Source organism: Cetorhinus maximus, chromosome 11, assembly GCF_964194155.1.
Source record: "Cetorhinus maximus chromosome 11, sCetMax3.hap1.1, whole genome shotgun sequence".
NCBI classification, from domain to species: Eukaryota; Metazoa; Chordata; class Chondrichthyes; order Lamniformes; family Cetorhinidae; genus Cetorhinus; species Cetorhinus maximus.
The window spans coordinates 23159839-23183011 of record NC_135889.1 but is presented as its reverse complement, the minus strand read 5'-3'; the positions used below and the strand labels follow the sequence as shown (position 1 = coordinate 23183011).

Genomic DNA, 23173 nt, shown 5'->3' with positions numbered 1-23173 from the left:
GAAACCTCCCTCCAGAGGTCTGGACTGTGTGTCGGGTGGGGAAGGCCTTGGGAGAGGCTGCAGCTAAGGAGCAGTGAGATTAATGTTGCGGCTGGAGGAAAGAACACGGGAACACGGTAGAGGTTGGGTTGGTGATTGGGGGTTCATGGTAGAGGCTTCACAGGTCTGTTTTATAGTCATCGGTTAATCTCTTACAGTTTTCTAGGCTGCTTTGTAAAGCATGATTCTAAAAATCTACAAATACAAAATATGAATTTATTTAGCATTATACATTGAAGCTGAAACAATGGGCTGTTAGGGTTACATGTAATTATATTATTATAGATCAACATCCCTAAAACAGTTAATATTACATTAAATGCCAAATAATTATTTTCCTTTCCTAATTTCTAGAGGTTTCACAATAGCAGGAGGTAAAACTCATGCGGTCAGAAAAATCCACGCTTCCTGATCTCTGGACCATAACCCTGCCCCGTGCTCTTAAACTTCGCCCAGAGCGAAACAATAGAACTGCGCATGCAACAAATGCAGCCAAACAAGAAGCTAGCTCCATTGGCGTTATTAATAATATTGGGGGCAGATGTTGCCTTGGATTAATATCTCATCCAAAAGTCCAAGTCTTGCTGTTGGTGTCTGAAGTGAGGGTATTGCTTTATTGAGGTGACTGACACCTCAAACCTGGAGGAGGGATGATGTCACTGAAGGGTGCATTCTACACAAATAGTAGTACTGCTCCAGTGAAGTGAACAGAATAATGCCCCAATGTGTTGTCAGTGTCCAGAGAGCAGAGGTTTTTGCCAAATGTTTGTACCAGGCTGCTTTTTCCCAACAGTGCTAAAGTATAAAAAGTGTAACACTCATGTAGTAACTGAGTGAACTATGTATGCTTCTACTTTCAATGCAATTACTAGCAAAATTTGTTCTCTACATTGCAATTTAAGCTACATAGACAGTGATGCATGTTTTTAAACTAGGATTACAACAGAATTTGCAGTAGTGTTCAGGAGCAGAAGTTCCTGCAGGCTGAATTGTGATGCTTTAAAATGCAATATGTTGCTCAAACGAAGATTTGAGCTACTTCAATTATCAGAACCTTGCTGACACATGTTCTTAATTAACTGGTGCAAAATCATCTTTGAGCGTATTGATAGAATTAGTGATTTGGGGCAATTCAAGTAGAAGTGTAATTTAAAAGAAATTCAGCAAATTTCACAGCTGTAAAGTGTTTAAAAATCTTTAGCAAGGTCAATAGCCTCATTGTATCAGCTGAAGCTGAGTTGTTATTAAGTCACAAATTATTGTTTATTGCTCAGCTCTTCTTTCTTACCTGAAAGAGCTTTGCACTTAACAAGAAATTTCCTTGTGAGCAAACTGCCTGCATGATACTTAGCAGATTTCTTCATATTTACAAGTGTGTTTTCAAGTGGTATGTTTATTGTATTGAAGCTCCTAGAAGTGTTTGTTGTTCAATACTTAAATGAATTGGTGCTGAGAGTTGCTACCCTGTTGTTTAGTTTTGCTGTTTTAGGCAATAGCTTAGGCTATTTGCAGGATGTTATCTGATCGAACTCCTGTGACCCATAAATGTTAACTTTCCAGGGGATCAGCAATGCCTTTTGAAAAATGCATAGACCTGAGTAATTTGGCTGACAGTAAGCATGCTAGATAGTGGCTTAGTAAAGCAGTGGATACATTTTGTTTTGCTGATATAATCTAAACGAATAGAAAATACTAAAATCCATTTTTTGGCCGACTTGGTGTGTTTTATTTTGTCATGGCTCTTTTACTGCTTGTATATTTCAATTGTTAGAAAAGTTGAATAAATAGCTTGTGATTAAAATTATGTTGCTGTACTGTAACTGTGGCCAAACCCACCACAGCAATATGGTCAGGAAACTTAGAATACTAGCAATGCTTAAGGCCTGTCCTCTGGCTAATGTTGGTACACCATTAAACCAAGAAACAGTGTTACATGGCCAAGTTGTACCACGTGCAACACATTAGTTAAATGATGGCGCAGATTTCTGTTACTGGATCAAAACTCAGTGAATTGTGAAAGCTTTTAAGAGGCTTTACCCACCATATCAGAAACATTGGTGAAATTTTGACTATTTCTCCACCACTAATACAACATACTAAAACTAACTCACCTGTCAAAAGGTGCTAGCTATCCAGTATGTTATCAGCTATCATAAAAACAGAAAATGCTGGAGATTTTCAGCAGGTCAGGCAACGTCTGTGGAGAGAGAGAGTTGGAGTTAACGTTTCAGGTCAGTGACTCTCAAGGTTATTAACCTGAAGTGTTAACTCTTTCTCTCCATAGTTACTGCCTGAGCTGCTGAGTCTTTCCAGCATTTTCTGTTTATATTTCGGATTTCCAGCATCTGTAGTATTTTGCTTCTGTGTTATAACTTTTATTGAAAGAAGTCTTTGCATTTGATGTATACTCTGAACAAATCTATGCTTAGGGTAATTGTTCTCAAGCCTGATCCTTGTGGCCCACTGTATGTGTTCATTTTTTGGTAAACCACAAATCTTTGTTCCTTGTATTTCAGTCAGTTTAACAGAAGTTTACTGCAATGGTCCTCGCTGGTTCTGTCAAACAAGTCAATAAGCTGGTCCACAACTACATGTTACCAGTAGGAATAAGTGAAAATAAGGCCCTGAAATCCAAGCTAATCTGATTTTGGACTGCTTTTCTAGGTGGTCCTAAGATTATAGTCACTCTGTTTTCTTAAAACAATGGAATTCAGGTTGGTCCAATGTGTTGATTTTCATTCCCACGCACCTTCCCTCCTTGGGAAACACCTTTTTTATGAAATTGGATCTGATCAACTTCTGTGAACTTGGATTTGTTCAGATCAAGTAGTTGAATAAAGAGTCCTGAGTATCTAGTGCTCCATTCTGAAGAAATCAACTCATTTGAGCAGCTGGATAGTAATGCAGTCAATTTATTCATTAGCCTCCTTCACTGGCACACTGACAAGCAGCTTACAAAACAGCCCACGTGGCTGAAGTAAAATTAATGTTTCAAGTTAATTATCTAACTTCCAAAAAAATTTAGTGTGGAACTATTTTCTTGTGTTTTTCATTCACAGAATGCTGCACAGATATGAAATCTTGACTGTACAAGAAAGAAAATAGGGCAAACCTAAACAGGTTGATGTCTTTGGAGATGTGCTAAATTTGTACTTAGTTTATGATGGTGAAAGGGTTGCATCAATTTACAGCGTGGCCACTACTTTCAGGGTTTGACACTAACGTTCGACTGCATGATGCATGTATTTTAAGATGTTTGTTCAGTGACACGCTAATTCCAAGAGAGGGAGTGACGCAGGCTTTTTCTGCTGGTGCCATGAAGATCCGGTTCGATGAATAGTCTGTCCAGCTGAAATGAGTTACTCTTCCTTCAGTTTAAATTGTGGCTAACAGGTTTTTAACATTTCAGCATTGTGTGTGCCTCCAGGTAAGAAACAAATGGGGTAGGAGATTAGGAGATGGTGAGTATCAGTCTGACAATATGTTTCCAATGACCATTGACCATTTTGGTGACTTATACTGGCATTAAGTTCCAGTTCTTTAGGAGCTCTTGACCCCAAATTGGAAGGTTGAGACAGAATCTGAGTTGCCTGTCAATCCAGTCTGTATGTTATAATTTAGCTTGAATTGTATCTTATACTTGCTGACCAGAGTGAAATTGACAACTGGTGTGGGGAAGCCCATTCCCAGATAGTTCCACTGGAGGAGGATGAGTGAGGTGGGTGAGATGCAACAAAATCCGAACAATAGCTGAGATGATACTATTCTAAAGTTTAATCATTGCCAGTTACAGACCTTTAAAGTATGAGTGTCTTGGGTCACTTGGTTTGTAACTGAGTTCCCAAGTGTTCATGTCAACCCTTTTGTTGCCTTAGTTAAGAATTCTGCCTATGGCTGTTACTAGAGTCAGCTGTCTGGCATACTTTTATTTCCTATAGCTACAGTTGTTGCAGATGAGAATCTTTGATGAAAAATTTCACTGGTTGTAACTGGTTAATCTCAGCACAGGTTTTCTCTGCAATTACATGCCTCATCCTGTTCTTTTTTTGTTAAGGTTAATGTTCATGAAGAAAAGAAATGTGGAAGAAGTCAATTGACAAGTTTTGTGTAATAATTGAAGCTCAGGAATAAGTGAAGCTGAATTGGGGAAAAAAAAAGAATGCATGCTAAAAAAAAAGACACGAAGTCCCACAAATAGAATGTGTGCAGTGTGTGAAGTGGGAAGATGAACCAAGTGAGAATTTGAAACTGAAGAATGAAGAAAAGAAATAGAATGAAGTTAAGATCAGAAGTATCTGGAATCAGAAAGCACTACGCTAAGTAATTTCTAGTCTGTTTATGTGTACGTGCGGGGCTTGCGGTAGTCTCACGAAACCTTGAGTGAAACTTCTCTCAAGGGACTTTTTATTTTTGAGTGAAATTTGGTTAAAAAGTAAATGAGCATGAAGACAAGTTTAGTTTCTTGAATACTTTCACATGCCAGAACTTGTAATTTTGGATTGAATTGTAATACCGTCATAAATTCACTCAAATCGTTCAGCTAACGTAAGCCCGTACCTGTATATTGTACTAAAAAAAAGAAAAATGCATGCACTGTACAAACCAAGGTAGAAGAATACACCCTAGGGCTGTTAGTGCATTCTAGGAAAGTATTTAATGCCTGGGCAATCCTAATTGAAACTGCACGGGCTAAACAGTGGGGTACAAGTTAGGTTGCCTGTTTATTCCATTTCAGATACTTTAAGAGTTTAATCAGATTATACTTTAAGTTAATGGAACCACCTTTTAGACTTCTAAAAATTAATACATTTATCTTTGCATATAGGATTCACGTTCCCCTTCTAAATCACCAAGTGAAAGTCTACATGGATCTGGCAAGTCTGCCAGCCAGTCTCCAGAAAATTCTGCTGAGCGCTCCCGTTCCAGAGATGGATCGAGACACTCCAGGTCCAAGTCACGATCTCGCTCGAGATCCAAATCCAGGTGAGTAACTGTTTTACTTGGCGACTTCAAGCCATGAGTGTTTTGTTTTGTCACAATGGTCCAGAATCTGACTTTTGTCTTTTGCTTCAGTACAGTTACTACAGTGATGTCCATAGATAGTAGAGCTCAGAGAAAACTTGTATCACAACAGTAATTGGTTGCTTTACATTGGGATACAGTTCAAAAAAGTAATTAAGAAAGAATGGGGACTAGCCATATTGATCAGATTCTAAAGTGGGTGCAGGAGTAGAGAGACCTGGAAGTGCATGTGTACAAATCATTGAGGGTGGCAGGGCAGATTGAGAAAGTTATTAAAAAAGCATACAGGATCCTAGATTTATAGAGCCATAGAGTATAAAAGAAAGGAAATTATGACAAACCTTCAAAACGCTGGCCTGGAGTATTGTGCCCAATTCTGGGCACCACATTTTACAAGGGTGTGAAGACTTTAGAGACGGTTCCGGAAAGATTTACAAGAATGGTTCCGGGGATGAGAGACCTTGGTCAGTTGCTTGTATAAATTGGAGAAACTGGAAGAAAAAGTTGGAGATTTGATAGCTGATCAAAATCATGAGGGTTTTACTGAGAGTAAATAGAGAATTCGCCCCCAGAATGGTCAAGAACAGCATATTCAAGGTGAATGGCAAAAGAACCAAAAGTAATAGGGAAAAAAGCTCTTATGCAGGTGTGGTTGAGATCTGGAATGCATTGCCGAAGTGTGTGGTAAAGGCAGATTCAATCGTGGCTTTGGATAAAACACCTGAGAAAATGTGCAAGAGACAAACTGAATTGCACTTGCACAGACATGCTGGCCCAGGCCAAATGGTCTGCAGTGCTGTAACCATTCTGCGGTGCACGCAATACACTAGAAGGGATGATGATGTTGAGGATTCAAAGACAGAATCTATTTCGAAATTGAGGAATAACATTTGCTGCTGCACAGGGACTAGTTGAAGCGAATGGTATGAATGCATTTAAGGGGGAGCTAGTCAAGCACGAGGACGAAGGAAACGGTTACAAAGAGATTTAGATGGGGGAAAATGGTAGGCAGCTGGAGTGGAGCATAAATACTGGCATGGGTTGGTTGGGCTGAATGGTCTGTTTCTCTGCCATATATCCTATGTAACAGAGGAATTATTATGCTACTAAGTGTATATTGCAGGCCACCAAATAAGGGGAAGGAGCTAAAAGAGCCAATTTCCAAACGCTTTAATAATGGTGCAAGAACTGTAGAGTAGTGATAATGGAGTTCCATTATCCCAACTTAGACTGGGACAATAACAATTGCAAAGGGCAAAGAGGGCTAGATAATCTTAATGTGTATAAGCGGATTTTCTTGATCAGCGTTTTTCCAGCCCAGTGAGGAAGGAAGCAATTCTGGACCCAGTTCTGGGAAATGAATTGGGGTAGGTGGAGCATTTTTCGGTGAAGGAGGATTTGGCAAACAGTTATTATAATAACATTTTAGAATAGGTATAGAAAAGAACAGGGAATATTCAAGTATAAAAATACTTAACTAAAGGAGAGCTAATATCAGTGAGTTGGATTGGTGGACAGGTGGATTGGCTGAACTGAGAGAACACATTGGGAGAGCTTTAAAGTAACAGTTTGCGATCCAGAATGTAGATACTCCAATGAGGTGAAAAAGAAGCTCTTTCAAACCTGGAGCTTCCTGGATGACTAAAGGTATGGAGATTAAAATGAAACAGAGAAAGGATGTTTATGATAAAATGCATGGGTCATAATGTAAGAGAGAACCAAGCTGACTACATGAAGTAGGGGGTTCTAAAGGAAATAGCAGGAACAAAACAAGAGTATGAGGAAGTTTTCCACTAATATAAAAAGGAATCCAGAAGTCTTTTAAATGTCGACAGTGAAAGGGTAGCCAAAGGAATGATGGAATTAAAAACAGGAAATGTTGGAAATACTCCAAGTCGGGCAACATTTGTGGAAAGAAAGACAGTTAACGTTTGGGCCTGTGATGGGGTGAAAAGGCGATCTTGTGGCAACAAGGGTACTAATAATTTGTGTTGGCCTTGAGGAGACAAGAGAATGTTACCAATGCAGCACTAGAGGAGAAGGCAGTAGTGATGTTGGAAGATAAAAATAGAGGCACTTAAAAGGTGCTCTTAGGAACAGGAGCAGGCCATTTAACCCCTTGCTGATGTGCCTTTCTGAGACTCTGGCTGATCTGTGTACACCTGCCTTTGTGCCATATCGCTTAATAAAAATTTAGCACTCATTTAAAACTTACAATTAATCTAGCATCAATCGCTGTTTGTGGAAGTGTGTTCTGAACTTATACCATGCTTTGAAAGATTGAGCTTTAATTTTTAGGCTCACCAGCCAATGGAATTAGTTTGGTGCTGTATATACTACCTTTCCCCCTAATATTTTTTTAATTCCCATAAAATCATCCCTTAACCTGTCTGAAAAGAAGCTTTTAACTCTCTTTTTGTAGCTCTTTGTTTTGTCACACTTTGCTGTTCTCCGCTCAATGTAGTAAAGTTACCTGGGGCCTGGATGGAATGCATCCATGGTTGCAGGGCAAATAAAAGTGGGCATTACTTAGGCTCTGCCTACAGTCATCCAATCCTCCTTTGCTATTGGGGTAGTGCCAGAGGTTCGGTGGACCGCAAATGTTATCCTTATTCAAAAAAGGAGAGAAGGATAAACCCAGTAATTTATAGACCAGTGAGGCTAACATCAATCGTGGAGAAACTGAGACAGTAATCTGGAGCATAATTAATTGGTATCTGGAAAAGTATAGGTTAATAGATGAGGGTACAGATTTGTTAAATGCAAATTGTATTTGACTAGCTTGATCTGTAATGAGGTAACTGAAGTTTGATTAAGATAATGTGGTTGATGTATTGTAAATGGACTTTCGAAAGGTATTGGATAAAAGAAAACAAAGTTGTGATGACTGCTTGGTTGCTCTCCCTACTGGAGGGAAATATACAGTGGTGTTCCCCAGGGGTCAGTAGAAAGACTACTGTTCTCTTTGATGTATATTGACATAGATTTGAATATACAGGTGAAATTTCAAAGTTTGCAAATGCTTTAACTAAAGAACACAAGAAATAGGAGTAGGCCACTTGGCCCCTCAAGCCTGCCCCGCCATTCAATAAGATCATGGTTGATCTGCCCCAGGCCTCAAATCTTTCGTGCCAGCTCCCCATAGGCCTCAACGCCCTGATTTATTTCAAAAATCTATCTACCACGTCTTTAAATACTTTCAGTGATCTAGCCTCCACAGCTCTCTGGGTTAGAGAATTCCTGACATTCATTACCTTCTGAGAGAAGAAATTCCTTTGCATCTCCGTTTTAAATGAGTGTTCCCTTAATTCTGTAACTATGTCCCCTAGTTCGAGATTCCCCCACTCATGGAAACATCTTCTCAACATCTACCCTGTCAAGTCCCCTCAGAATCTTTTACATTTCAATAAGATCATTCTTCTAAACTCTATTGAATAAAGGCCTAACCTGTTTAGCCGTTCTTGATAAGTCACTCCCTTCATCCCAGGAACCAGCCTCTTTCGAAACCGTCTCTAATGCCAGCATACCCTTTCTTAAATACGGGGACCAAAACTGTACACAGTACTTCAGGTGTGGCCTCACCAACACCCTGCACGTTTGTAACAAGACTTCCCTATTTTTAAACTCCCAACTCCCTAGCGATGCAGGCCAAAATTCATTTGCCGCCTTAATTACTTGCTGCACCTACATGCTAACCTTTTGTGTTTCATGCACAAAAACACCCAGATCCCTCTGCGCTGTACTTTTTTGGAGTCTCTCTCCATTTAAATAATAGTCTGCCTGTTGATTCTTCCTACCAAAGTGCATGATCTCACTTCCCTGCATTAAACTCCAGCTGCCAAGTTTTTGCCCACTCACTCAACCTATCTATATCCCCTTGCAGATTCCTTATGCCCTCATCACAACATGCGCTCCCACCTATTTTTGTATCATCAAATTCGGATACATTACACTCTGCTCCTCCCCCAAGTAATTAATAGTAAATAATTGAGGCCCAAGGGCTGACCCTTGTGGCACTCCACTAGTTGTCTTTCCAACCTGAAAAAGACCCATTAATCCCGACTCTGTCTTCTGTGTGTTAACCAATCCTCAATCCATGCTAATACATTACCCCCCAATACCGTGAGCTCTTATCTTGTGCAATAACCCTTTATGTGGCACCTTATCGAATGCCTTCTGGAAATCCAAATACACTACATCTACCGGTCCCCCTTTATCAACTCTATTTATTATATCCTCAAAGAACTCTAGCAAATTTATCAAACATGATTTCCCTTTCACAAAACCATGTTGATTCTGTTTGATTGTGTTAAGCTGTTCTAAATGTCCTGCTATTTCTTCCTTAATAATGGACTCTAGCTTTTTCCCAGTGACAGATGTTAGGCTGACTGGCCTATAGTTTCCTGCCTTTTGTCTCCCTCCCTTCTTGAACAATGTCGCCACATTAGTGGTTTTCCAATCTGCTAGGACCCTCCTGGAATCCAGTGAGTTCTGGAATATTTCGACCAATGCCTCCACTATCTCTGCAGCCACTTCCTTTAAAGCCCTTGGTTGCAGGCCATCAGGTCCTGGCGACTTGTCTGCCTTTAGTCCCATTAGTTTCTCAAATATTTTGTCCCTAGTGATAGAGACTGTTACAAGATCTTTCGTCCCATTAGCTCCTTGCTTATCTGATATCTTTGGGATGTTTATAGCTTCCTTCAATATGAAGACCGATGCAAAATATTGGTTTGTTATCTGCTGTTTCCCTGTTCCCCGTTAGCAATTCTCCAGTCGCATCCTCCAAGGGTCCCACACTCACTTTTGTCACTCTTTCTTATATACCTGTAGAAGCTCTTGTTTGTTTGTTTTTATACTTGCCAATTTACTTTCATATTCAATTTTCTTCCTCTTCATCATCTGCTGCTGGTTCCTAAAAAAAAAAAAATTCCCAATCCCCTGGCCTGCCATTAGCTTTCGCTGCTTTGTATGCCTTAGTTTTTGATTGAATATTCTACTTGACTGCCTTTATTAACCATGGGTGGTGTATCCTTATCACCGAGTCCTTCTTTTTGACCAGGATAAATCTTTGAGCATTATGAAATGCCTGCCCCTGCTCATCCACTGACCTTCCCCTTAACCCATTTTCCCAGCTGCTTTAAAAAATCTCTTTCTTCATACCTCTGTAATTGCCCTTATTTAAGTTGAGGACACTGGTTTGAGGCCCGAGTTGCTCGCCCTCAAACTGAATTTGAAATTCTACCATGTTGTGATCGCTACCCGTTAGGGGATCCTTAACTGCGAGATCTCTTATTAATTAGTTCTTACCTCATTACACATTACTAGATCTAAATTAGCCTAGTCCTGGGTAGGTTCTGCAATGTATTGCTCTAAGAAACAATCTCTTGATGCACTCTACAAATTCGTCTTCCATGTTACCCCTGGCAATCTGATTTGTCCAGTCAATATGCAGATTAAAATCACCCACAACAATTGTAGCTCCCTTCTTGCACGCCTCCATTATTTCCTGCTTTATACTTTGTCCTAGTGAGGCAAATCTTTGGGGGCCTATGGACGACTCCCAACCATGACTTCTTCCTCTTGCTATACCTTATTTTTGCCCAAAGTGATTCCACATCACGATCTGTTGCACCTACATCACTACTCATCACCACACTGATACCTTCCTTTTTTCGTAAAACTGTCCCATCTTTTTGCTTATTTTTCTGGAACGTCAAATACCTTTGAATATTGAGTTTCTAGTCTTGGTCACCCTGCAACCACGTCTCTGTAATAGCTATCAAGTCATATCCATTTATTTCTGTTTGTGTCGTCAACTCATCTATCTTGTTACAAATGCTGCGTGCATTCAGATAAAGAGCCTTGAGCTTTGACTTTTTACCATTATTACTCATTCTGGCTCTAATTTCTGCTGCACTCTTCTGCTTATATTTTCTGCCCCATTAATTAGTTTAGAGCCCTAATTACAGCTTTAGTTATACGATTTGCCAGGACACTGGCCTCAGCATGGTTTAAATGAAGCCCGTCCCAACGGAACAGCTCTCTCCTTCCCCAGTACTGGTGCCAGTGCCTCAAGAATCAGAACCCATTTCTCCCACACCAATCTTTGAGTCGCACATTTACCTCCCTAATCTTATTTATTTTATGCCAATTTGCACCTGGCTCCGGTAGTAATCCTGAGATTATTACCTTTGTGGTTCTGCTTTTTAATTTATCCCTGAGCTGCTCATAGTCCCTCAGCAGAACCTCTTTCTTAGTCTTACCTATGTCGTTGGTACCTACATGGACCACAACAGCTGGATCCTTCCCTGCCCACTCCAAGTTCCTCTCCAGCCCAGAAGACATGTCCTTGACATTGGCACCAGGTAGTCAACACAACCTTCGGGACCCTTTGGCTTTGCTGCAGAGAACAGTATCTATTCCTCTAACTATGCTCTCCCCTATTACGACTATTTTTTTCTACCCCACTTGAATCTGTACCACAGTACTCTGGTCAGTTCGCTCATCCTCCCTGCAGTCTGTGCCTTCGTCCACACCAGGAGCAAGAACCTTGGACCTATTGGACAAGGCACTGGCTGAGGCTCCCCCAAAGCCAAATTCTGGATCCCCATACCTGCCTCACTCTCTATCACACCCTCCTGTCCCTGACCAAGGACCAAATTTGATGTAATTAATCTAAGGGGTGTGACTGCTTCCTGAAACAGTGCCCAGGTAACTCTTCCCCCATCCTGATGTGTTGCAGTGTCCGCAGCTAAGACTCCAGCTCATCAACTCTGAGCCGAAATTCCTCGAGCAGCCAACACTTGCTGCAGATGTGGTCACCATGGATCACACCAGCGTCAACGCATCAGCTACACTACATCACTACAGCTGCAATATGTCGCCTGCCCAGCCATCTCTATTCCGTTTATTTAATTAATTTGGATGTTAAATATTTTAGAAGTGAATTTCTTAACTGTACTCTTCAGCTGTAATAATGTCTCCTGATTAAACCACTTGGCCAATCAAAAGAGATAGGGAAGAGATACCCATCAATCACCTACCTGTTTTCCTGTGACGTCACAATTCGGCCCTTACAGATAGAAACAGGTTGAAAGAGCTCTCTGTCCCCGGTTTTCATCTGCCGCTACCCTTCTCGCACAGGTCCGCTCTCCATGTGCTCCTGGCTCTCCTTTCACTGTTTTAAACTGAAGAGGTGATCATAATTTAAGTCGCACATTATCTGCCAGCACAGCTTGGGGAAATTAAAGATGACTGTCCTTTAAGTCAAAGTATATCCGGTATTTAGATCCCATTTCAGGGGAATGCTGACTTTTCGAAGTATATGTCCAAAAAATAGATATGAGTTTTTAAGAAGTTAAATTGGCCTCTACTTACACGGTCTTTTGTCTGAGAGTGGAGATTTTGTATGACATTTCTCATTTTGTAATTGGACTGGATTGGATTGAAGGCCAACCTGGAACTGCCTGATTCCAGGAAAGCATGCTACAACCTTGAAGTTATGATCCCTGCTGAATTCAATGGAGTTAATCTGATGTACACACCATCATTAATATCTCAAGCTGACTTTGGAAAATAAACCTGAAAAGGCACATTTGAAGACTGCAAAAAAAGCAAACATATTTGAATGTTTTTTTTCTTCATAAACATTGAAGGAAAGAATGTAGTCATGCCCCCTCAACTTTCTTTCTCTCCTCCAGAATAATTGCTATTTGTATCTAGAACTAACAATGTACTGATTCTGCAGGTCTGTATCCCGGAGGAGTTCTCGCAGGCGTTACTCAAGGTCTCGATCCCGTTCTCGTTCTCGCCGTAGGAGATCCAGGAGCAGATCCTATAGCCCTGATTATAGGCGCCGTCGCAGCCATAGTCGATCTCCTATGTCAAATCGGAGGCGTCATATTGGCAATCGGGTATGAGCCACGTCTACATTTTTTTCCAGAGTCCTATGTTCCCTTCATATTAATTAGTGCCATTATGCTCCATGTGAGCTTCCTCCCACCCGTCTCCATCTAACCTCATTAGATATCCTTCTATTCCCTTCTCGTTAATATACTTATCTAGGACCCTCTTAACTGCATCCACACTATTTGCCTCAATTACTGTGTGATAGCAAGTTCCACATTCCAAACACTGAATAAAGAGGTTTCTCCTGAGTTCCCCTGTTGGATTTGTTGGTGACTGTCTCTTATTTGAAAAGCTACAGTACAGAGGCCATTCAGCCCATTGTGCCGGCCGAAAAAGAAAAAATTAAAAAAAAACCAATTTGACCATTTTAATCCCACCTTATTGTCTACAATTGAAAACAATTTAACCTATCAAACCCTTTAGGAATAAGAACTTCCATCAGGTCACCTCTCAGTTGTCTCTTTTTCTAGATAAGGTAGGTTATTTAATCTTTCCTAATAGTTAAAACTTGTCAGTTCTGGAATCATTCTAATAAATCTTTATTGCACCTTCGCCAGTGCCTCTGTGTCCAGGCCGGACTCCCAAGTTCTACACAAATTTAACACAACTCTGATTTTCAATTCCATCCCTCTTGAATTGAACCCCAGAGCTTGGTTTGCTATTTTATGGCCATATTAACCCGCATTGCTACTTTTAATGTGTATTCAAACTCAGCTTTTGTTTTATTCTTTCACAGAATGTGGTCATCACTGGCTAGGCCAGCATTTGTTGGCCATCCCTAATTGCCCTTGAGAAGGTGGTGGTGAGCTGCTACTTTGAATTGTTGCAGTCCATGCCTCGAGAGGTGCCATTTGGGTACTTGGTTTTCTAGGAGAATGTGGCCTATACCAAAATGTATCACCTCGTATTGAAATTTGTTTGATAATTGCATACACATTCTGCAAGTTTTTTGATGCCTTCCAGTATTTTGTTGCTGTTCTGTTTGGACCACGCCCCTGCAATTTGGTGTCAATTGCAAATTTTGAAATTATACTTCTGATTCCTAAGAGTAAGGGTTCTAAAGGTCCTAAGAGTTAATTAGCCTGTAGTTCCCTGTATTTGTTTAATCTCCTGTTTATAAATTTGGGAGTCACATTAACAGCTCTTTGGTCCTCTGGCATTATTCCCTTTTCTAATGCATTTTTTCCATATATGGCATAGTGCCTCCACTATCTCCTTCCTTTTGATGTGCATGGATGCAAACAAATAGTCATGTCTTGAGGTGACAAAAGGCTGAATGAGGGTTTCAGCTTCAGATGAGCTGAGGCAAGAGCAAAGTCGAGCGATCTAATAGTGGTGGGAAACAAACGGTTTTAGTGATGACACAGCTGGTCAAAAGCCTCTCTTGGAGTCAAATATGACATCATTGTTATAAACAGTCTGGTTTAGTTTTATGCTGTTGGCAAGGAGAGTGATGAAGTTAGTAGCTAAAGAATGGGAGTTTGGAGCAGGGATTCAAGATGATGGTTCAGTCTTCCCAATATTTAATTAGAGGAAATTTCTCCTCATCCAGTTATGGATACTGGATAAGCAGCCAGATAATTAGCAACATTGGAGAAGTCAAGAGAGAGGTGATGGTGAGATAGAGGTGTTGACACCGTACCTGTGGAAACTAACACTTTTTTGAATGATGCCACCGAGGGGCAGCATGAAAAATAGGGGCAGGATAAATCCTTGGGGGGCACCAGAAGTAATGGTGCAGGAGGGGTAAGAGAACCCATTGCAACTGATACTCTGGCGGCTGTTAGGTAAATAAGAATGAAACCAGCTGAGAACAGTTCCACCCAGCTGAACGGCGGTGAGGAGGCTTTGGAGGAGGATGGTGTGGTCAATCGTGCGCTGACAGGTTGAGATGGGTAGTTTGTCTATGTTATAGTTAGAGGATATCATTTGTGACTTTGATCAGAACTGTGGGGGGCAGAAACCTGATTGGAGAGATTGAAAATGTGTTGCAAGAAGGATGGGCACAGATTTGGGAGAAGAAAGGGAGTTTTCAGATGGGGCGATAGTTTGGAAGGTTAAAGGCAAGTTTGAGGATATGAGAAAAGTGCCGACATAACAGATATTGCAGTTCAAAGGTAGATGTAAATGAGGAGCTCTTTGGGATGTCATGGGAATACTATATAGATGCAGATTGTTTTCATAAGGCTCGGAATGCATACTGATGTAACTGTTAATTTGCTTTTTGATCTGGTTGTAAATCTTGGGTCTACTTGTAATATTTTATGTAAAAATGCCATTACTTTATTGTTGCTCATTCTGCACACTTAGACCAAACTTTTTGTTTCAAATAAAATTACAAGTCATAGTCTATCTCCAGGTGAACAGGAATTTATTATATATAGATCATTAAATCCTGAACTAGCTCTCAATTTTTCAATTCATCTTAATTGATAGGAAAGAGCTGCAGCTGCAAATTGGCTGGAACAGATGTATTGTAGGGATGTTTTGTGGGTGGCTGGGAAGTGTTTTGTATCTGTTTTTAGCTTTTATTTGGAGAGCAAAATCCCTGAAGCTGGTGATGGCGTTGGTGTTAGCGTCATTGTTCCTTCATTGCTGTAACTTGATGTAAGCATCCAAATAACATTCAGCTATTACAGTTCAAAAGTACCGAATTAGTTGTAAATTACTTTTGAATATCTTGCGGTTGTGAAAGGCTTTGAACAAATGCACGTCTTTAATTCTTTCGTTTATGCTACCCAAAAACATCCCACTCACAGTTTTTTATCTGCTTTTAAAATTTACTTACGATGAGGACTGACTCTGAATTGAATTCCCATGGACCGATAAAGTAGAATTTAAAGGTTTATGGTCCAAATGATTAGCTACTTTAAAAGAACTTCAGCCCAGTTCTTTGAGAGAATTTGTTAAATTTCAGATAAACCCATTGAGGTATTTTTGCACTGTATCTACTGGTCCCTGCAAGTTCAGCTTTCAACCAGTTTCTGTTGCTTTACAGAATCTCTCAGTGCAGAAGAGGCCCTTCGGCCCATCAAGTCTGCACTGACACGTGAGAAATACCTGACCTACCCACCTAATCCCATTTACCAGCACTTGGCCCATAGCCTTGAATGTTATGACGTACCAAGTGCTCATCCAGGTACTTTTTAAAGGATGTGAGGCAACCCGCCTCCACCACCCTCCCAGTCAGTGCATTCCAGACCGTCACCACCCTCTGGGTAAAAAAGTTTTTCCTCACATCCCCCCTAAGCCTCCTGCCCCTCATCTTGAACTTGTGTCCCCTTGTGACTGACCCTTCAACTAAGGAGAACAGCTGCTCCCTATTCACCCTGTCCATGCCCCTCATAATCTTGTACATCTCAGTCAGGTCGCCCCTCAGTCTTCTCTGTTCCAATGAAAACAACCCAAGTCTATCCAACCTCTCTTCACTTAAAGTTTGCCTGGGATGAAACATTTAATAGTTTGGTCGCAAAGAACTGTGCCCATGCCTCATGTGTCAACTGTGGGTTGGTCAGTCGTACTTTTGCCTCTTAAGCTAGAAGGTTGTGGGTTCAGGTCCTGCTCCAGAACTTGGAACGCAACAGTCTAGACTGACACTGCAGTGCCGCACTATTGAAGAAACCATCTTTCAGATGAGACGTTAAACTTTGGTGAACCTAAAAGATCCCGTGGCAGTATTTCGAAGAAGAACAGGAGAGTTATTCCTGGTGTCCTGGCCACGATTTATCCTTTAATCAGCAATACAATCACGAATTATCTGGTCATGATATTTGTGGGAGCTTGCAATGTACAAATTGGCTGCCATGTTTTCTATTTTACAATAACTGTGACCAAACTTCAAAAAGTGTTTCATTGGCTGCAACATGCTTTGGGACATCCAGTTGTTGTGAAAAGCGCTATATAAATGTGAATCTTCCTCTTCTCCTAAATATACAAGACTGTTCCAACAGGAAACGTCCAGAAATCAAGTGGGCAACATTCCCTCAATTTTCTTTTGATTTGGCCTGTTTATTTCAGTATGCAGTACTATTAAATGTTTTGAGTGGTTGTGCTCACATGGTGTTTTGCGGAGAAATAACTTCTGAGTGGCCTGCACGGTACCTGCCAGGTTGCTGTACAGCCATACCTGCAGGAAACTTAATGGAAGCACTGCAGGTGGAGGTGGGCATATGGGTGGGTGGTGAGGAGTTGAAATCCCTGTGCTGAAAACATTTATTTGGCTAGAGTGAGTTTGAAAGGTGCCCATGGAGTCCAAAATATCCAGGTTTGATACAAAAACATAATATTGTGAATGCTGCAATCTGGAGTTAAAAACAAGAAATGGTGGAAGTACTCGGGTCTGGCAGCATCTGGAGAGAGAAATAATCAACATTTTGGGCTGATGACCTTTCATCAGAAGAGCGCTGATGAAAGATCATGGACCTGTAACCGTAGCTGTTTCCCTTTACGCAAATGGCTAACCTGTTGCGTGTACAGATTGGATGCTGGTTAGGATTCACGCTCCATATGGCCGCACTCCTTTAGGGCATTTCACTCTGGACTCAGCTAAGGTACTAGCTCTAGATTTAATGCTGGTGCGAAGCAGTTAATTTTGACTCTTGATAAAAATAGCCGTATGCAGGCACCATTAGATCCAAAATTTCAACAGAATGAGTCCTGAAAAATATGCAAATTTGTCTCTTGGAAGAGCTTTGCTTTACTAATTCATTGTGTGCATTCTTTGTGCAGGCTAACCCTGACCCCAACACTTGTCTGGGAGTTTTTGGACTAAGTCTGTATACCACTGAGCGAGACCTGCGAGAGGTCTTTTCGAGGTATGGCCCACTTGCAGGGGTTAATGTCGTGTATGATCAACAGTCAAATCGCTCCAGAGGCTTTTCTTTTGTCTACTTCGAGAATGTCGACGATGCTAAAGAGGTAAGAATGTAAAGGATTGCTAATTTAAAATTTTCAGTAGCACCATTGGTTTATTGGGTTAAACCTAAAACCTGTATGTGGGGCTGTAACTTTTTGAGTATAATTAAATTTCTGTTCTTTCGCATACCCAACGCAAAAGCTTTGATTTTCAATTAATTTAACATAGGTTTGGTTTTATTGGAGTTCAATGTAACTGCTTTTAAAATCCCTTTTGGCAGGCTAAAGAACGTGCCAATGGAATGGAATTGGACGGGCGTAGGATTCGTGTTGATTTCTCTATTACTAAAAGAGCCCACACACCTACCCCTGGAATCTACATGGGAAGACCAACCTAGTAAGTTTATTTGATTTGACACTCTTGCCAGAGGAGACAGTATCAGAAATCAGTGTGGCTGTTGCTCCATTATAATTTTGGTTATGATCAGAAAGCAATTTATGATCAGAAAGCAATTATATTAATGAAAATGAATATTGGCCATTTCTGTATGTATTCTTCAGATAAATGGCTTGTTATAAATATGTACATGAAGAAAATTGTTGACGTTTTGTGAAGATTGTGTATGTAGAGAGGTGTGGTAATTGAAGTTGGTTATACGTGGGAATGTGGTTTTAGTCTCCCTCTTTACAATTGAGAACCCATCTTGCTACTATTTTCAACTGCACAGTGCACAAGTATCGTGAGTTAACTCTTGAGTGTCTGCCTCTTTCGAGTTATGGCATGTCTCCAGTGGCATGACCAAGGCTGAGAGTTTATGCCTCAGCTCACGGTACAAACCTGTGTCCTACCACCCTGCAGTATTCTTCATGTTGTATAGGGATTCCTCACTTAGCCTTGGTTCGAACAACATTGTTCCATTATAACGTTGCTGATACAGTAGGGTAATATATATCCCTTTTAGGGGTGTGACATTTGCAACTATGTTTGCCAGCAGGCCAGAATTTGAATCTAATAATATCAGCCTTGCTCTTTATTGAATTCAGAGGTAACAGATTTTAAAGCATAGCATTTAAATAATTGTCATCAGTGAATAACTGATTTTATTTTTATTTATTCAATCTGTAAGTAAGAAAAAGGAACTTTCTCCAAAACAGACTGAGGACCTGATGGGGAAAAACATAGGCAGTGAGTCCAAGAGTAAAACTCACCCAAACTGACGAGAACCAAATAATTTCAACACAGTGTCCGTTTTGGGCATGTCAGCAGTTTTATCCTCATGAATGATACCATTGCCTGCCCCCTCACTTGCCCACCTGCCCCTTCCAACCCTCACTCACCAACTCTCTGTCTGCAGTATTGCTCTCTGCAATCTCTTTCTCAGTGATCCTTTTCCATCTGATTTTATCCTAACATCCTGTGCCTGAATACTGTTCAATAGCCACCTGTTTAATGGTTCTACTTTCATTGTCTGTTTGTTCAATGGTGAAACCCCTCTGAATAGTGTAAATTTGTTATGTTTAGAAACTTATTTTACTTCAAAAGTTATTTCAGTTAGGAATGTCCTGTACATGCATAGCATTTCAACTTTGTTTTTTTCCTGACAAGACATGCCCAAAAGAACCGAACTCCAGTTTATACATTAGTTTGCATGAAAAAATCTGATTTGCTTATTGTTGTTTTACCTAGTTGCACTTTTCAAGAGCGTGTCTATAACATTGTGAGGAATTACTGTAGTTCCTTTGGTTTAAAAAGTGAGTGAAAGAGGAATCTGTTTAACCGTTGCTGTTTTTACTTCACATTGCAGTAGTTCACGCCGCAGAGACAGTTATGACCGATATGACAGATATGATGACCGAGAGTATTACAGCAGGTCCTACAGGTATGCAGGAAGGAATGAATAAACTTATATTTGGGGGATGAAACTTCAAGTGGTGCAATTCAAATGTTGCCTAATTCAATTACACCTCATTTTGTTCAGTGTTTAGTTTTTAGAAACCAGTATTTGCAAGACTTGGAAATCTATTTCAATGTACTAATTGTATTCTACAATGTTAATTTTTTTTTCTTGTGAGGTACTGAACAGATAACCCAGACTAAAAGTTGCCAGTTTGAACTGTTTTCTCGCAGAAAAGTTTTGGAATTGAAGAACCCCAATTGGGTATACTAAGTAATTGAGTTTCTTTCCAAGGCAAGATGTTTATTATCTGCTGGCCATCAACTCAGCTAATAAGTTGATACCTCATCTTTGGGTGGCCGTTACACTTGCTATTGTAGACCCATGACTTTAGCGGACTTGGTCACAATCAAGCATTTATTTACAATTTTATTTCCAGCTTTGTTACTGGAACATGTTCTTACTGGCTTGTTCTAAAGTTCAGATTTGAATGAGCCCTCATTTACTTCAAGCTAAAATCAGTTTATTTCAGGAGTGAGAGTTATAACTGGAATGGTCTTAAGTAGTGAACTTGAAGCTGTCATGCTTTTAAATATTTTTTCTGTGCAGTTTGAGATGAATGGCTCTGAATATCCAGAATAAAGAAGCCTTGCTACAATTGTATAGGGCTTTGGTGAGACCATACCTGAAGTACTGCATGCAGTCTTGATCTCTGTATCTAAGGAAAGGCATACTTGCATTGGGAATGATACTGCAAAGATTGGTCCCTGGGATGCCTTATGAGGAAAGTTTGAACATGTTGGGCCTTACTGGTGCTTAGAAGAATGAGACGTAATCACATGAAATATACAAGATTCTGAAGAGGCTTGAGAGGGTAGGCAGAGTTTGATTCCCCTGGTTGGGGAATCCAGAACATGGAGGCATAGCCTCAGGATTAGAGGCCAATTATTTAGTTCTAAGATGTGGAGACATTTCTTTGCTGAGGGTTGCGAATCTTTAGAATACCCCTAAGTGTTGTGGATACTTTATTGTTGAGTATATTTAAGGCTGAGATAGACAGATTTTTAATCTCTCAGGGAATTGAGATATGGGGAGCAGGCATGAGTGGAGTTAAGGCAGAGGATTAGCAATAATGGTATTGACTAGTGGAGCAGGCTTGTCTACTTCAGTTTCTGATGTTCTTGTGTTTTTTAAGTTCTTAAGCTGCTTAGTACAAAACAAAAACACTACAACAAAAAAACAGGTGTTTAAAATCATTGAGATCTGTAATAAGGACTGCAAGTTGAAATGCTCCTGGTGGCTTTTTGAGGGAAATTTAGAAACCCAAATTGACAATGTTGAGTAAGAAAGGTAACTAATATTGTGTAAGCAAATTTTGAGCAGTTTCTTCCATTCTCAGTTTCAGTCTTGGCAACAAGCATCAAGTGTGCATTGGATCCTGAGATACATTTGGGTCTTTGCTATGCTAATCATAGCATATGAAATTTGATAAAATTGATGCCTGAGATATTGCAATTCCACAAAAAGTTGTATTAAAGGTTATTGCCAAAGCAACTTTTTCCATTGGCTTCAAAGATGCAGAATTTGAATGATTGCTACACTCCTGCAAGTCTCACCAACTTGGTTCAGTAAGGCTTCTTGTTGAGGTTCATGCAACAGCAGTAGACCAACATCATAGTTAATTGCAGACTGTTGTGGGCCTTGATCTGAGTATGGTCTTTGATAGCTCAGACTTGATATCAATGATCTGATCAGGGTAGCCATTATCTCAGAGGGTGGCTTTGATGCGCCCTATTTCAGCATCAGGCACGATGAGCAAAAAGCTTGAACCCTATTTACGAGGTTGCCAGTAAGACTAATCATATAGCGTGTGGAACTGTAGGAATTCCAACATGTATATTGACCAGTGAAGGTAGGTTTGCGGTAGACGATACTGGAGAACAACCTGGCAGATTTATCAACTAGCACATCAAGGAAAGGGAGCTCATTTGACTGCTTCATTTTAAAGGTGAGTTTGAGCATAGAATGGAGCCCATTAAGGTGTGTAAGGAAATTCTTACTTGCTATATTTCAACCAGCAGCTGCAAGTGTATCATCTACATATCGGAAATATGCAAGGGGTGGGAGGTTAGGTGTCATTCCACGGAAGACGCTTTTCTCGTGGAACCCAGCGAAGATGTTTGAGGGAGCTGGAGGGGATCCCATGGCAACACCATCTATTTGGGCATACATGGTGTTGTTGAAACTGAACTCAACCGCACAAGTTGCTGAGTTCATAAGTTCATTGAATTCACACAATGATGGTGGGTCTAGATTGCCGTAATATAGTGCTGCAGTACAAATGTCTGTGGCTTCCTTGAATAGGCTGGCAATGCTATTGATACGCAAGTCCTGTATGGTCTTTGTAAGTGTGAAGCAATCCTTCACTGTGCCTGTGGAAAACTTGCTCAAAACTGTTTGCAGAAACTCGCCCAACCATTTCGCCAATTCATGTTGTGCAGAATCAGTCATAGATGAGATGGGGGGGTGGGTGGTAATAAAGGGACATTGCTTTTGTGTGTCTTGGACAACCCATACGTACACGGATGCAGTAAGCAGTGAGGACGAATTCTATCATATATATCACCCGGCAACTCATTGAAAAAAGTATAATTGAAAAGAACCCAATAAGTGGGTTTTTAGCTTGCTCTCGAGCAAGGCTGTCCGCTCATGCTGAGCAGCTGGTCCAGTGGATATGAATTTGGACCCATCGTTAAGAATGGTATGCATTCTGTTGAGATATATATAATATATTTATTTTTTGTGTGTATATATGTATGTATGCCAGGGTTGCCCTCGAGGCCTTGCAACACTACCAGACATTTGCATTGCATATAAAAATCATAGAACCATAGAAAAGTTGTGGTGCAGATGGGGGCCATTCAGCCTGTCTGCACCAGCTGAAGAAAAGGAATTAGCCGCTCATTTTTAATCTCTCTTCAGCACCTGGCCTGTAATCTTGCAGGCTTACAGCACTTCAGTTGCAGATCCAATTACCTTTTAAATGAGTTAACCTTTTTTCGGGCAGTGAATTCCAGGTGCCTACCGCCCTCTGGGTGAAAAAGTTCTCCCTCATGTCCCCTTTAACCCTTCTACCAATCACCTTAAATCTATGCCCCCTGGTGATTGACCCCTCAGCTAGGGGAAACAGGTTAGGCAGGAAAGACCTATCTAGGCCCCTCATAATTTTGTATACCTCAATTAGGTCATCTCTCAGCTGCCTCTGTTCTAAGGAAAACAACCATGGCCTATCCAATCTTTCTTTAAAGCTGCTTCGAACCCTGGTAATGTTCTTGTAAATCTCCTCTGTACTCTGCAGAGGAATTATGTCCTTCCTGTAATGTGGTGACCAGAACTGTGTACACAATTCCAGCTGTGGTCTAACCAGTGTTTTATACAGATCCATCGTTACATCT

At 40.6% G+C, this 23173-nt stretch overlaps 1 protein-coding gene across 1 annotated transcript in view; it reads left to right on the top strand.

Annotated features, from left to right (window-relative positions):
• LOC144686432 (transformer-2 protein homolog beta-like) overlaps positions 1-23173 on the top strand; it is a gene marked incomplete at its 5' end in the record, with an annotated part of 43239 nt that overhangs the window by 7482 nt on the left and 12584 nt on the right. Inside the window, 5 exons of the mRNA XM_078551633.1 lie at positions 4865-5022; positions 12809-12974; positions 17698-17886; positions 18105-18220; positions 19629-19703. Coding sequence (XP_078407759.1) covers positions 4865-5022; positions 12809-12974; positions 17698-17886; positions 18105-18220; positions 19629-19703 — 704 coding nt within the window. The remainder of the gene's footprint in view (positions 1-4864; positions 5023-12808; positions 12975-17697; positions 17887-18104; positions 18221-19628; positions 19704-23173) is intronic.